This window comes from Rhinatrema bivittatum, chromosome 8 (genome assembly GCF_901001135.1).
Source record: "Rhinatrema bivittatum chromosome 8, aRhiBiv1.1, whole genome shotgun sequence".
Lineage (NCBI taxonomy): Eukaryota > Metazoa > Chordata > Amphibia > Gymnophiona > Rhinatrematidae > Rhinatrema > Rhinatrema bivittatum.
Window position 1 is genome coordinate 131442222 of NC_042622.1, and position 12939 is coordinate 131455160.

General features: G+C 42.4%; 1 protein-coding gene across 1 annotated transcript in view; it reads right to left on the reverse strand.

Annotated features, from left to right (window-relative positions):
* CACNA1B (calcium voltage-gated channel subunit alpha1 B) overlaps positions 1-12939 on the reverse strand; it is a 1161590-nt gene that overhangs the window by 264791 nt on the left and 883860 nt on the right. The window contains exon 19 of the mRNA XM_029613506.1: positions 2955-3006. Within this exon, the coding sequence (XP_029469366.1) occupies positions 2955-3006 (52 nt within the window). The remainder of the gene's footprint in view (positions 1-2954; positions 3007-12939) is intronic.

Here is a 12939-nt window from a genome sequence, read left to right on the forward strand (position 1 = left end):
AAGATCTAAGCATGTTTACCCTGGAGGAAAGGTGAGATAGGAGAGATATGATAGAGACATTCAAATATCTCAAACGTTTCCATGCACAGCCTTTTTCAATGGAAAGAAGGCTCTAAAATGAGGGGGTCATGAAATGAGGCTGAAAGGGGATAGACTCAGGAGTAATCTTAGGAAATATTTCTTTACAGTGAGAGTGGTGAGTGTATGGAATAGCTTCCCAGTGAAATTGGTGGATACAGAAATAGTATCTGGATTCAAGAAAGCATGAGATAATTACAGGGGATTTCTAAGGAAGTGATGAAAATTACAATGTTAAATTAGTTGGACAGATGGGCAGACTAGATGGGCCCTACAGTCTTTTTCTACCATCATGTTTCTCTGTTTCTATATAAGCCTATACTACCATTTTACTTTGTAGAAGCCTAGGGGCAGAGTATCCCTTTGCTGCTCCATTTACTTGTTTTCCCTAGGAAAACACTATGAGGTCTCAGGTATTGAGACCTGATCAAAAACAGGAGATAGAGTACCTTTATGTACTTTTTATTATGCTTTTGAAAACTTTTCTTTTCATGAATCAGAATTTTTTGCCTCCCTTCCTGCCCAGGGACTCAAATTATGTAACATCAGAGGAGATGGTGTTTTTCGCATAGAGAGACCCATAGAGCCATCCATGTCCTCTGAAGAGGAATGAATCCAATTTCACTCCTTGGGAGAAGGAGTATTTGGTGAGAGATGAAGATTGGTGGCAACAATTAGGGAACCTTGACCATCTCAAGATTTATGAAGGAGGCAACTAGAGCAACAGGCGTAAAAGGGTTGAAATTGAGATGTGGCAATGACATCTAGAATGGGATACACTCTTTCCGTTATTAACTGGGAAGGAAGCTTAGAAATTACTTCATATAAAGAAATGGACTAAGATCATAAGGATGACAATTGGCTTCGTTCATCCACTCAAATAAGTGTTACAATTTTATTATAAGCATAAATAGTGAAGTTGGACAATGTAACTATTACAAGTTGCATAGAAACTTTATCAGTTTCCATCAACTATCAGTAAAATTAGGTTGGAAAAACCACTTCAAGATTCCAGTGTGATTATTACAGTTGTATTCAGGAGAATTCAATGTGTGAGTAAGAAAGATCTAAACAATGCTAAGGAAGAGATTTTCACCCCTTTAGGGAATCATGGATGCTCAGATTAAATAACTTTAGGAATGGATAGTAATGTCTAAGACTTGATTTGAGTTGTGGCCCTTGGGGTCTTCCAGGGGGATCCTAGTCTAAGAGGTCCACACATCTCTCTGGCATGCAGTTAAAAACACATGTAAACAGGCTGTATGCACATATTTTTACATTCATATCAGGTGGGCACTTTTATAAAGGCCCATTTCTGTCCGTAAAGCACTATAGAATTAGAAACAGCTTTTAAAATTGCCTTCCCTTTGCAAAGCATATCATTTTAAAATATGTATATTCAGATGCTGAGAAACTACTAATTGGCAGGCTAGATAAAAGATACAAAAATTTAGGATGAAATGTGAGATGATGTGATTTTGTTTGCTCTACTGATGACTTTCACCATAATCAAAATATTAATTTTCCATTCAAGTAGATGTGCCAATTTTTTCTTTAATATCCGCTAAAACCAATTAATTTGCTTCTTTCAAACACACCTTTGAAAGATATACACCGAAGGATTCATATATGAATACTGCATTCTTTTAAGAGGACACTCTCAGGGTTGGTAAAACAGATGCATCTTGTTATCATGGTGCTATGATTTAGGGGTTTACTTAATAACCTGTGTCATGCAGTAATGAACGTTATTTACTGCAGCTCTCATTATTGGCAGTGAGGCCTATTCATTAGTAACGCGTGCTGGTACACGTCATAGATGAGTAAATAGACCCCTTACTTAGATCTTGCATGTCATTATGGTTTTTCTAAACCTGAAAGCTCTAGGACACTGGTATGCTAACATTCACTTAGCACCCTACTGTAGCAGCAATGATATACAAATCAAAGCAAAAGACTCAAGACACAGCTCAGCAGCCTGGGCGACTTCTGTCATATCAAGCTACCTCAGTTTTAAACCAACATCAGCAATTTTCATATTTCCATTCTGCCAACACAGAAAGTGTCTTTTTTAGCTATAGGATAGGGAGGTATAGCAGAACAGCAACAGAACCTTTGTTTGCAAATTAATTAAAACGCAGATTTCTCAAGCACAGTATGGGGTGTACAAGTTCTTAACTCACAAATGCATATTTTTATAGGCAAACATTTCCTGCGGTCATTTATGCAGTGATTTTAAATTTTATTCTGCTAGGCCTCTGTTCCTGGAGATGTGATCTATTTTATTTTAATAAAATTTGACCATGATTTCCTTTCCACCTTTAACATTAAAAAAAACGTGCATATTTTGCAAGATTGCTTTGTTATTTTTTTTTTTTCTCCTTAGCAGCACTAACAGACAGACACAGACAGGAACATCAAAGCGAGCCCATAAAAGCTGAAAAGCCAGCAAAAGCGAGAACAAAATATGAAAGGAGAATAGAGGTGGAACAAAGGAAGGAAAAGAGAACAAAAAAGGCAGGGAAGAAAGATTAAAGCTGGGAAAGAAGAGAAAAAGAAGTATAAAATCAAAAAGTGGAGAACAATTTCAAGCAGAGGAACAAAAAAAAAAAAAAAGATAGAAGTAGACACAAAACAGATAAATACATAATTTAGACAGGTATTTGATGTTAATGCTTTGTGACTTCCAGTCCTTCCCTAGAGTATGGATCTGGAGGTGTCCAACAGTGAGGTGGATGAAGGTGTAGAAAAAAAGGGGTAAAAGGAGTGTGTGTGTGGATATATATATATATAATATATATATATATATATATATATTTATATCATAAATTCAGTTACTAAATATTGTAACAGAGAGCAACTCACGGTGAATTTACGCTGGAGACAGATGAGCTGCGAGATACAGCACTTCGAGTTTGCTTTACAAAACTGCACATGCAAAAGAACAAAAAGTGAGAAAAAAAAGTATATCTATAAAATTATAAAAGACATCTGGAAGTGAGTTAATAACCAAGAGTTGTTTCACATCCGAGGCAAGGCTGCATCATGGGTCCTGGACCCCCAGGGAAGGCTTCAGAGGCTACAGCAGCTGGAGAGAAGTAAGGAACTTTTCATTTAGAAGAAAAAAAAACAACTCTAAAAATAAAACAACAAACACAGTAATAAAAAGGTTGCACTGGAACTGAGCATAAGTGGCTATATTCTGTAAATCCGGACAGCTGGTTCAGATGGCAGCTTTCACTGGCCTGCAGATAGAGTGCTGTGAAGATGTATGATATACAGTTAGAAATTATAGCTCATTATTTCAAATATGGAGTCAGCGACATATAGCCATGAAAATCTTCAAGTCTGCTACAGCTGGCCATAGGAAAATAGCTCTATTCAAATAGAAGAACCACTACAGGCTCCCGTCGGACAATTACACTGGCTGTGGTGATCTGTAACATTTGAACAGTCATTACTGTCTGCATAACATATTTCTATTGCGTAAATCAATATATTTACAAAGGATAGAAATACTTTTCAACAGAGTTTTGTATTTTTTAAAATATGCTGTAGTTAACCACTGTAAACTCTATGGACATGCCTATCAATCTATACCATCACATCTGTGAAAGGCATTAAGTACATTAGATACTATTACTTCCTACACGTGATCAAACCACTGACACCTTGCTCTCCACCTGTAAGCGACAGATATGCAAACCTACAATTAATGATATTTATGGAACATTTAATTGTTAACATGACATTCCTCTGGTTCCTCGATGATCACAGGATAAAATAAGGAACGTGCAACTCATGAATAGGTCAAACTTGAGATATGAGGCCATCATGAAACCTCCTTTTCTTATATTTTTTCATAGGTTTTGACAATCATTTACAGCTTATAGCTGAAAACTGCTTACCCATGGCCTATGAAGAAGGAATAATAAGCTCCAGTGACAAATATTGTCCTCACCTTAATCCTTTGCTAGTCACTCTTTCTTCTCCTGGGGATAATAGTCTTATCCACCAGAGAGATGTGTTTGATAGTAGAACAGTCTTCTATTACCAGACACATTGGTCGTTCATACGTGCTATGCAGGGCATACAATCCTATACAGCAGAGATTCCCCTTTTTCTGTGTCGGACCCACTGAAGAGCTCTGATATACAGTTCATCATAATTTTAACAATTCCATCCCGCTCACCTCCATCGCCATACCTGGGAACTCTCCAGATTTCACCTAGAAATTCAGGGAATTTGCATTAATTTCTGGATCTCTGTAAAACGCAAAAAAAAAAGCTCTAGGCCTCTCAGTTCACTACTCCAGCCACTCCCTCTTCAGCAAGCCTGCAGGGAGGAGAGAGGTAAGTCTGGCGCACGCATGCACACGCACTTCCCATAGCATGTGGGGGAAAGCTGGAGAGGAGCTGCAGCTGTGCTTCCAGCACTTGGGACTCAGCTGAGGATTGAGTGCGGATGTAGAAGTCAGGGGGCTTATAGGGGGTTAGCAGCAGTGAGATTGCTGGAGTCCGGGAGGGAGAGAGATGCTAGGGAATCAACCCTAGAGAGCAGAAAATGGGTGGTGGTGATGGCAGAGAGAGAGAGAGAGAGAGAATGTGTGGATTAGCAGGGAGGGTGTGAAACAGAGAAAGTTCATACTCATTATTCCTCCCTTTCCTTTCCCCCACTAATCAACAGCAATCTCAGGGTGACCACACTCAAAATTTCGCAGGTATATCTGTCGCTTTTGTACTGTTAATTTGTAACAACCAAAGCTCACATTTTTCAAAAGAAGGTGCAACCCGAGTAAACAACTGCTTCTTATTCTGTTTGCCTATCAGGGTTTCAACCTTGTACAACATGCGAGTCTTCTATGAACCATGTTTAGGTCTAAGCTAAGGTGTGTCCCGCTTTAGAGATGATTCATCGTGAGACCCAGAGTCCTTAAGAAAGAGGCAATTTACCCCTGACAAAGCTGCAATTCAGCAGCGAAACACCAGCCGTTGTCAGGTTGGAAAACACACTGTACAGTCAGGGCAGACGGAGCAAGTGTTTAACATTGTCACAGGCTTTTGAGCCGTGATACATCATTATACAAGTATAAATTTGCAAGCCTCACAGCTACTTTGACTGTACACTCGGGACAGACGGACAAATCGTTTAAAATTGTTACAGGCCTTTTCAGCCGTGATACCCGGTCCACAAACTTCATTGCCGTTTTGGACGGAGTTTACAAGATCTTTACTCTGGTGCTTGTCAGACATGACAGGCTACACAGCCGCCAATTACTTACAGGCTATATAGTCGCTAAGAGCCGCAAATGATTAGAAGACCGGACAGTTCAACTCCGCAGGATTGAACACGTTGACAGGCTTGCTGATGTGGCATCTTTAAAAACTTTTGCTACTTGCTCGCTCACATATAAAACAGGATATCACTGTGTTTCTCTGATACTGATCGAGCCACATTGAAAATTTAAGAAGAGGTGCCTTTTGTATACTTATTTTGATTCACAGGACCCGTTAAGTGCTCTTTTTGCTATTAGGTCTAAGCTAGGCCATGGCTTAAAGAACCAACACCACACACACACACACACACACACACACAAAGGTAGAGGCGGGTTCAGTTCCTACACCTGCTTTTCAGACCAGCAAGGCAGAGGCGGCATTCTCAGTTCCCTCCTTCTTCCTTTCTCCTCCCCCTTACCCTCCCCCCCCCCCCCGACCCCCTGAGATGGGGAAAGGGAATCCCAGTCATTGTATAACAGCAACACCTATGGTTGGTATTCAGAGTGCATACATACTGGGGTCCAAAGGGAACTGCGGTCCGTGAGCCCCTATCCAGATCTGCTGCAGCAAGGACTTGATTAAGGGAAAAAAAATTAGTGGAAAGAGAAAGAAAAGGGAATAGCTATGATTGAAGGCTCAAGATGTTTCAGCGGCATTTAGAAGTGTTCATGGTTGCGAGGTCTGGTTGGGGAAAACAAATAATGCACTTAAGTTTCATTTTCCAATCTGTACGCATTATTTTCCATTGAAAGTTTCAAAGGGAAAGTACACTTGGCTTTGAGAATTGGTGCAAAGTTCACAGGTAAAAAGGACCTATGAACTTTGACCCAATGTAGATAGTTTGAAAATTGCCTCCATAAAAAGTAGAAAAAGAATCCAATGAATCGAAATATAACAGTTTTTTACATTTTTAACCTTATTTCCTCCACCTCATTTTTGCAGGTTTTTGAAAGGTAAAACAAACCTAAATCGAGGTATAGAGAAATCTTCAGTTCAATGAAATGTTATTCTATGTAAAACTTCATTCATGAGTATGTCAGAATACTTAACTGGAATGCAAGCAGTGCATCTGTTTGTCTATCTGTCTGACTACAGAAAGGATTTGGGCTAATAGTAGTAAAATATTATCCTATCCAGTATCTTGTGGCATAAAAGAAATCTGAAAAAAATAATCCCTTTACTGTGCCCACTATTTTGTGTCTCTATTTTACTTCATGTCCAAAAGTCATTGTTTCCAATGGAAAAATAACCTCCTAATTTAGTGTTTCCAAATTTTGTCTTGAAAGCACACCTAACCAGTCAGGTTTTCAAGATTGCCCCCAAAAATATGCATGAAAGATATTTGCATGAAATGGACCACCAATGTACTGTATATGCTTGCGTATAAGCCTAGAATTTGATGCTCCAAAATATGCCTGAAAAACTAAGGGGGTCATTTTCGCAATAAGCCTCTATCACATGCGAAAAGGCCCTTTTCGTGAGCGATAGCATGCTGGGGGCGGAGTTGAGGTGGTGAGGGGAGGAGTCACGGCGGCAAGGAGGCGGACTCGGCGGTGTCTTCGCTGGCGGCGATAAGGTTAGTAACGTTATCGTCGCCAGTAGCGCGCTATTGGGTGCGAAAGCCGGCAGTGAAAACACCACGGTGGTGCGAAGGCTGCCGGCTTTCGCAGGCCCGCTCCCCCACCCCCGTTTTCGCTGGATTCACCATTCTGTGATAGAATGGTGAATCCAGGCGTAAGTTAGGCTAATCCCTGGATCACAACCAAATTATGGTTGATACTACATTGAGACCAATGTGGGCATGCGTAACTATTAGTATATTAGCAAAAATATAAACTAGGTGTTATGCTAATTATTTAAAATGGTTGATTTTTAATGCAATATTTATGCACTAACAAGTAAATTTTAAAACGCCAGCATGCGCCAATACCGGGCGACGCACATATCTCCCAGTATGTGCGGAAGAGCCGGAAAACTAAAATGGGGGGGGGGGGGGTGGGACAAAATGTCTTCTAAAATGTACCCTTATGTTCTGTTTTAAATGTTTTAAACCATTTTGTGAAACATGAATTCTAGTGCCTTGTTTGTCTTTATTTGAGGAAATATGTTCAACATCCAACTGGTGCATGTTAGGAAATGAACATAAAATGTCGCTTAAGTCAGTAAGATCAAATAGAACGCGCCAGCTTTGTTTTTAAATTAAATTTACCTTACTACACTAGGGCATCGATATGTTTGCAAAGCAAGTAAGTTACATCTTAAAGTTCTTAAAATAAGGTAAATGTATGCCTATATCATTAGGATGATGTTACGAGGTAAAGATGCATACCTGGTCTATTTCTGACAGCACCACTAGGCTATCAAATTTTGACCTTTGGCCTATATGCAGGTTTTGCATTCTCTCGGTTTAGGAGATTAAAAAATGATGGTCGGCTTATATGTGAAAAGGCTTATATGTGAGTAGATAAGGTATTTAAATCTGTCTCATGCATATTCATTGTAGATAGTTTAAAACCAGAGGGGTAGATTTTAAAAGAAGTGCGCGCACATGTTATAAAATCCGGGGTCAGCGCACGCAAGGGGGTGCACAATTGTGCACCCCCTTGCGCGCGCCGAGCTGCCTTCTCCCGTTCACTACCCCCCCACTCCACCTTCCCTTCCCCTACCTCCCCTGCCCTTCCCCCCTACCTTTGTTGATTTCTATTTTTTGTTTTAAAACTTACTTCAGCCCTGGGGCTGAATTAAGTTGTGTGCACCGGCCGACCTCTGGCGGGCGATCCCTGGCCCAGCGGCCGTGCGGAGGCCTCTGGCCACACCCCAGCCACGCCCCTGGACCTCCTCGCCCCCTCCCTGCCCCTTTTGTAAAACCCCGGGACTTACACGCATCCCGGGGCTTTACGCGCATCGCCGGGCCTTTTTAAAATAGGCCTTACGCTCGTAACCTTTTGAAAATCCGGCCCAGAATTAATAGGATTGCTTTTAGGACACAGCTGGAAAACACAAGAGGATGTGACTTGTTGAGATAATTTGTGGCACTTTTCTTAAATCTTATACTAGATCTGCAGGGCCGGCGGAAGCACTAGGCGAACTAGGCGATCGCCTAGGGCGCTGAGCATTAGGGGGCGCCGAGCCGCTGACGGCCAATGGCCGCCGGTGGACGTCATCCCAATGGCAGATACACACAGCAAGAAGATCACAGGGCCATGGTACAGTCGCGTCTAAACATGCTGGTGCCCGCGCGGCCCCAGAAGAAAAATGTTGCCGGAGCCGCGCGGGCAGGAGGAGGAGAAGCAAGGAGGAGGAGCATCAGCCAATGCAGGAACTTCTCCTCCTTCCTGCCCGCACGACCCCGGAAGAAAAATGTTGCCGGAGCCGCGCGGGCAGGAAGGAGGAGGAGCATCAGCCAATGCAGGAACTTCTCCTCCTTCCTGCCCGCGCGGCCCCGGAAGAAAAATGTTGCCGGAGCCGCGCGGGCAGGAAAGAGGAGGAGCATCAGCCGCGTGCCGGAAGGAGGAGGAGCATCTGCCACGTTCAGAAGAGGATCAGCGCGGCTCGAGAAGACCGGGGCTGCTGCAGAGCTCATCCTGCAGTGGCCCGTGAAGAGGAGGCCCAGAGGTGAGAGAGAGACTGAGGGTTTGTACAGTGTGTATGTGTGCGTGTATGAGATGAGTTGAGAGACTGTGTGTGTGTGTGGGAGTGAAGACCTGAATGTTTGCAGAGACAGCATGGGAGAGCCTTTGTGTGTGTGAGAGACAGCATGTGGTAGTGAGAGCCTGTGCTTGAGCAAGACAGCATGTGGGAGTGAGAGAGAGCCTGTGTGTGTGTGTGAGTCAGCATGTGACAGTGAGAGCCCGTGTGTAGGAATGATTGTATGAGAGAGAGCATGTGACAGTGAGAGCCTGTGCTTGAGCAGGACAGCATGTGGGAGTGAGAGAGAGCCTGTGTGTGTGAGTCAGCATGTGACAGTGAGAGCCTGTGTGTAGGAATGATTGTATGAGAGAGAGCATGTGACAGTGAGAACCTGTGCTTGAGCAAGACAGCATGTGGGAGTGAGAGTTAGACAGCATGTGCAAGAGAGAGACTGTGTATAAATGATTGTATGAGGGACAGCATGTGAGAATGAGTGCCTGTGTATGTGAGAGAGAGAAAGCATGTGAGAATGAGAACCTGACCATGTGTTTGAGGGAAGCAGACAGATGGAGAGAAAATAAATATGTTATAAAAGGAATTGGCAAAAAAATAAGAAAGGGAAGGTGGAAAAAAAAAGCCTGTGACCAACCGATTAGAAAACTAAGATCAGACAGCAAATGTAAAAAGAAATAAATTACTTTTTACTGATTGGAACATGTAATCTTTGGGAATGTGCAAGAGTAGCACTTTCTCTATGCGGATCTCACAATGTACGAGATCAGCATAGAGGAACTGGAAGCCCATGGGGCCTGCACAGAGGAGGCAGCAGAATGGGCTTCAGTGCCAATAGCAGCAACCAGCACCTCCGCAATAGCCATACAGCGGCAGTGACAGTGGCAGCAGAAGAATGAGAGAGGCTCTGAGGTTGCTGGCAAAAGAAAGAGAGGGGGTCTCTGCCTTTAGTGTGTGCATGTGTATGAATGGGAGTCTGCCTGGGGGTGTATGTGTGTGAATGCATGGGTGCCTGCCTGAGGGTGTGTCTGTGAATGAGAATGTATGGGTGTCTTCCTGGGGTTTGTATGTGTGAGAATAGGTGCCTGCCTGTTTGTGGTGTATGGGTGTGTGTGAGAATAAATTGGTGCCTGCCTGGGGGTCTGTGTGTGTGAGAATGAATGTGTGCATGCCTGGGGGATGGGGAGGGAGTGGTGTGAAAATGAATGGGAGCCTGCCTGGGGTTCAGTGTGAGAATGACTAGGAGCTTGTCTGTGTGTGTCTGTGTCTGTGTGAGAACGAGTGGGAGCTTGCCTGGGAGTGTGTGTTTGTGTGTATGTGAGGGAGCCAGTGAGAGTGAGAGCATGAGTGTGTATGAGAAAATCCAGGGGAGTAAGAGTTTGTGTGGGGGTGTGTGTGGAGGGGGAGAGAGTGCCTTAGAGCCTGAGTGTGTCAGTGTCTGTGAGAGCGAGAGGTTATGGTTGGGTATAAGAGCATGAATGTGTATGTATGTGACAGTGTATGTGTGAGAGAGAATGGACATGTGAGTATGTGTGAGAGAGAGAGGATAACCTCCTAATCCTCGACAATATCAGGGTGACTGGAAATCAAGAGCTCCCATGTATGGACAGCAGGGGCTTTTTAAAATCCTTATTAATTTTAATTATTGTGTGTTATTTGATATATGTACTGTTTTGAAATATTTTATTGGTGTTTGGGAAATTGTAAAAAATGTATATGATTTTAATTAATAGAAATTCTATTTATCAGTAGTTTTAAAATATTTTATTAGTATGGTTTTACTATTATAACTGATGCTTTGTTTCTTGATTTTATTTGTTTTATGAGGAATGGTTGTTCTGTTTTTCCATTCCTAATACACAGAGTCTGGCTTCTTGGGGTTTCCATTTCAGTTTTTTCTAATTTGTGCTCCTTTATTTTGTATTCTGTATTTGGTGAGGGTGTGTGACCATGATGAGAGATTCTGCTATCATATAGTGTCTGTATAGAGATCTATAGCAATTGGGTTTGTTTTGTTTCCTCAGTAGGTGGTGTATTGGTATTCTAGGACCCAGTGTAATATTTACCCTTGTTTTTTCAAAGGTAGGGTTATTGTTGTTTGAGTCTTGGTGTTATTACTGTTATGTTATGATGGGATTGCAGTATAGATTTTGGGTGTCTTTTTGCGGTGCTTTGTGTTAGTTCACAATGTGTCTGGCAGTGGAAGGTGTTTGTGCTGCTGTTACTGTGAGGTGACACCAGAATTTGAAAATATCTTTTAGTATGATGAGCTGTAAGGGAAACATCCAAGCTCCATTGTTTGGGGGAATTTCAGTAGATGCACAGAGATACAGAACTGGAGGTGCAGGATTTGTATTGACATTCTGTCCCTTCCTATATATTCCAGACTTCACTCTCATAATCCATATAGAATTAGTTGAATGAGGCTATCAAATAATTTTATAGTAGTTTTACTAGAAGTGTGAAACTGGCCAGCTTTTTAAAATAATGCAGAGGACCCTTTGGACTTTTTTTTAACAACACTTTTTTTTATAACCAATTTTAAAGCAGGATCCATGCTATAGAGGTGGGTGTGATGAAGAAATGTCATTTTGGCTCCCCCCCACCCAAAACAAATTCTTCTGTCTAGAGATGCCACTGATTTTCTGTGGCACACAAATGCATTGGCTCCTGGGCGCAGGAGACCCTTGGTGCGCCACTGGGTGCGAGCCATATGGGGCCGCAAGTGGTGGCAAAGAGGAGTGGAGATTTGGCGGGCCGCAAGCAGTGCCCAATCTGCTCGCGACCCAGAAAACCCCAGTCAGCGGGCGTGATTGAGAATGAGGTAGGAGTCGGGGCCGAGGCAGGGGGGGGGCGCAAGGAAGAAGGCTCGCCTAGGGCGCCAAATCCCCTTGCACCGGCCCTATAGATCTGACTATTTGTCAGCTATTGCATTACCCTGTTTGATCTCCAGTTATAGTTTCACCTCAACATGAAGGATCCTATGTTCCTGTCCCATATTACAATGACATTTTTTCCCCATCAACCTCATTGGGAGACTGTACCATGCATCTACCACTCTTTTGTTGAATAAATACTTTTATAAATTTCTTCTGAATCTCCTTCCAGCCTCACACCATCAGCTGTTTTAACCAAATCATTCTGGGGTAGGGATGTATGTAATCCTACTATACCCAAAACGTAACTTGCCTTGAGGCTGTTTGGAAAGGTGAGAAATTACACCTAAAATCCAAATCTATAATAGATAGTATGGCAGATTGAACCAAAAATCTTGCCTCAAAATTTTCATAAAGCTGAGACTAGTTTAACTGGATACTTGCGGATTGTATTCTTTTCAGTCTTGTCAAACAATATGGGGCTCTGTACTCATCTACTTATTTTTCTTGGATGAATGTTTCATGAAGTGGATGCAAAACTACTCAATATTCAAATTCATTTTCATGGAGCACACTTACTCTTAAATGTGGAAGTTAAGAAATCTCCCCAAGTTTCATATTGATAAAGTGATCTACAATAGTAATATTAACATAGCAATATTTTAAAAACTGAATTCAAGCAATTTTTTCAAATTTAATTGTAACGTTTACCGGTTGCAGGGTCAGCCCACGACTGGCAGCATTCACTTAGCAGCAGCCATGCAGCATTTGTGCTGTCCCAGCATGTCATCCTGGCTCTTCTCAGCAGACACCGCAATTGCAACGTTGCCATGGCAGCTCCTTAGGCATGCACACGCATGTATGGACCACTCTTAAAGGCCTTGCAATAGGAAACTGACAGAGGTGCCCAAGGATGACGTCAGCGCTAGCTAGGTACTTAAGCCTGGCACTTGCTCCCAGCCAGCACCTCAGCAATGGGTCTCTTGCCTTGTTATGCAGTGTGTGTTACCTTGTCATGATCCTGCCTCCTGATTCCTGCCTTGCTTTTCCTCTTCTTGTCCAACTCC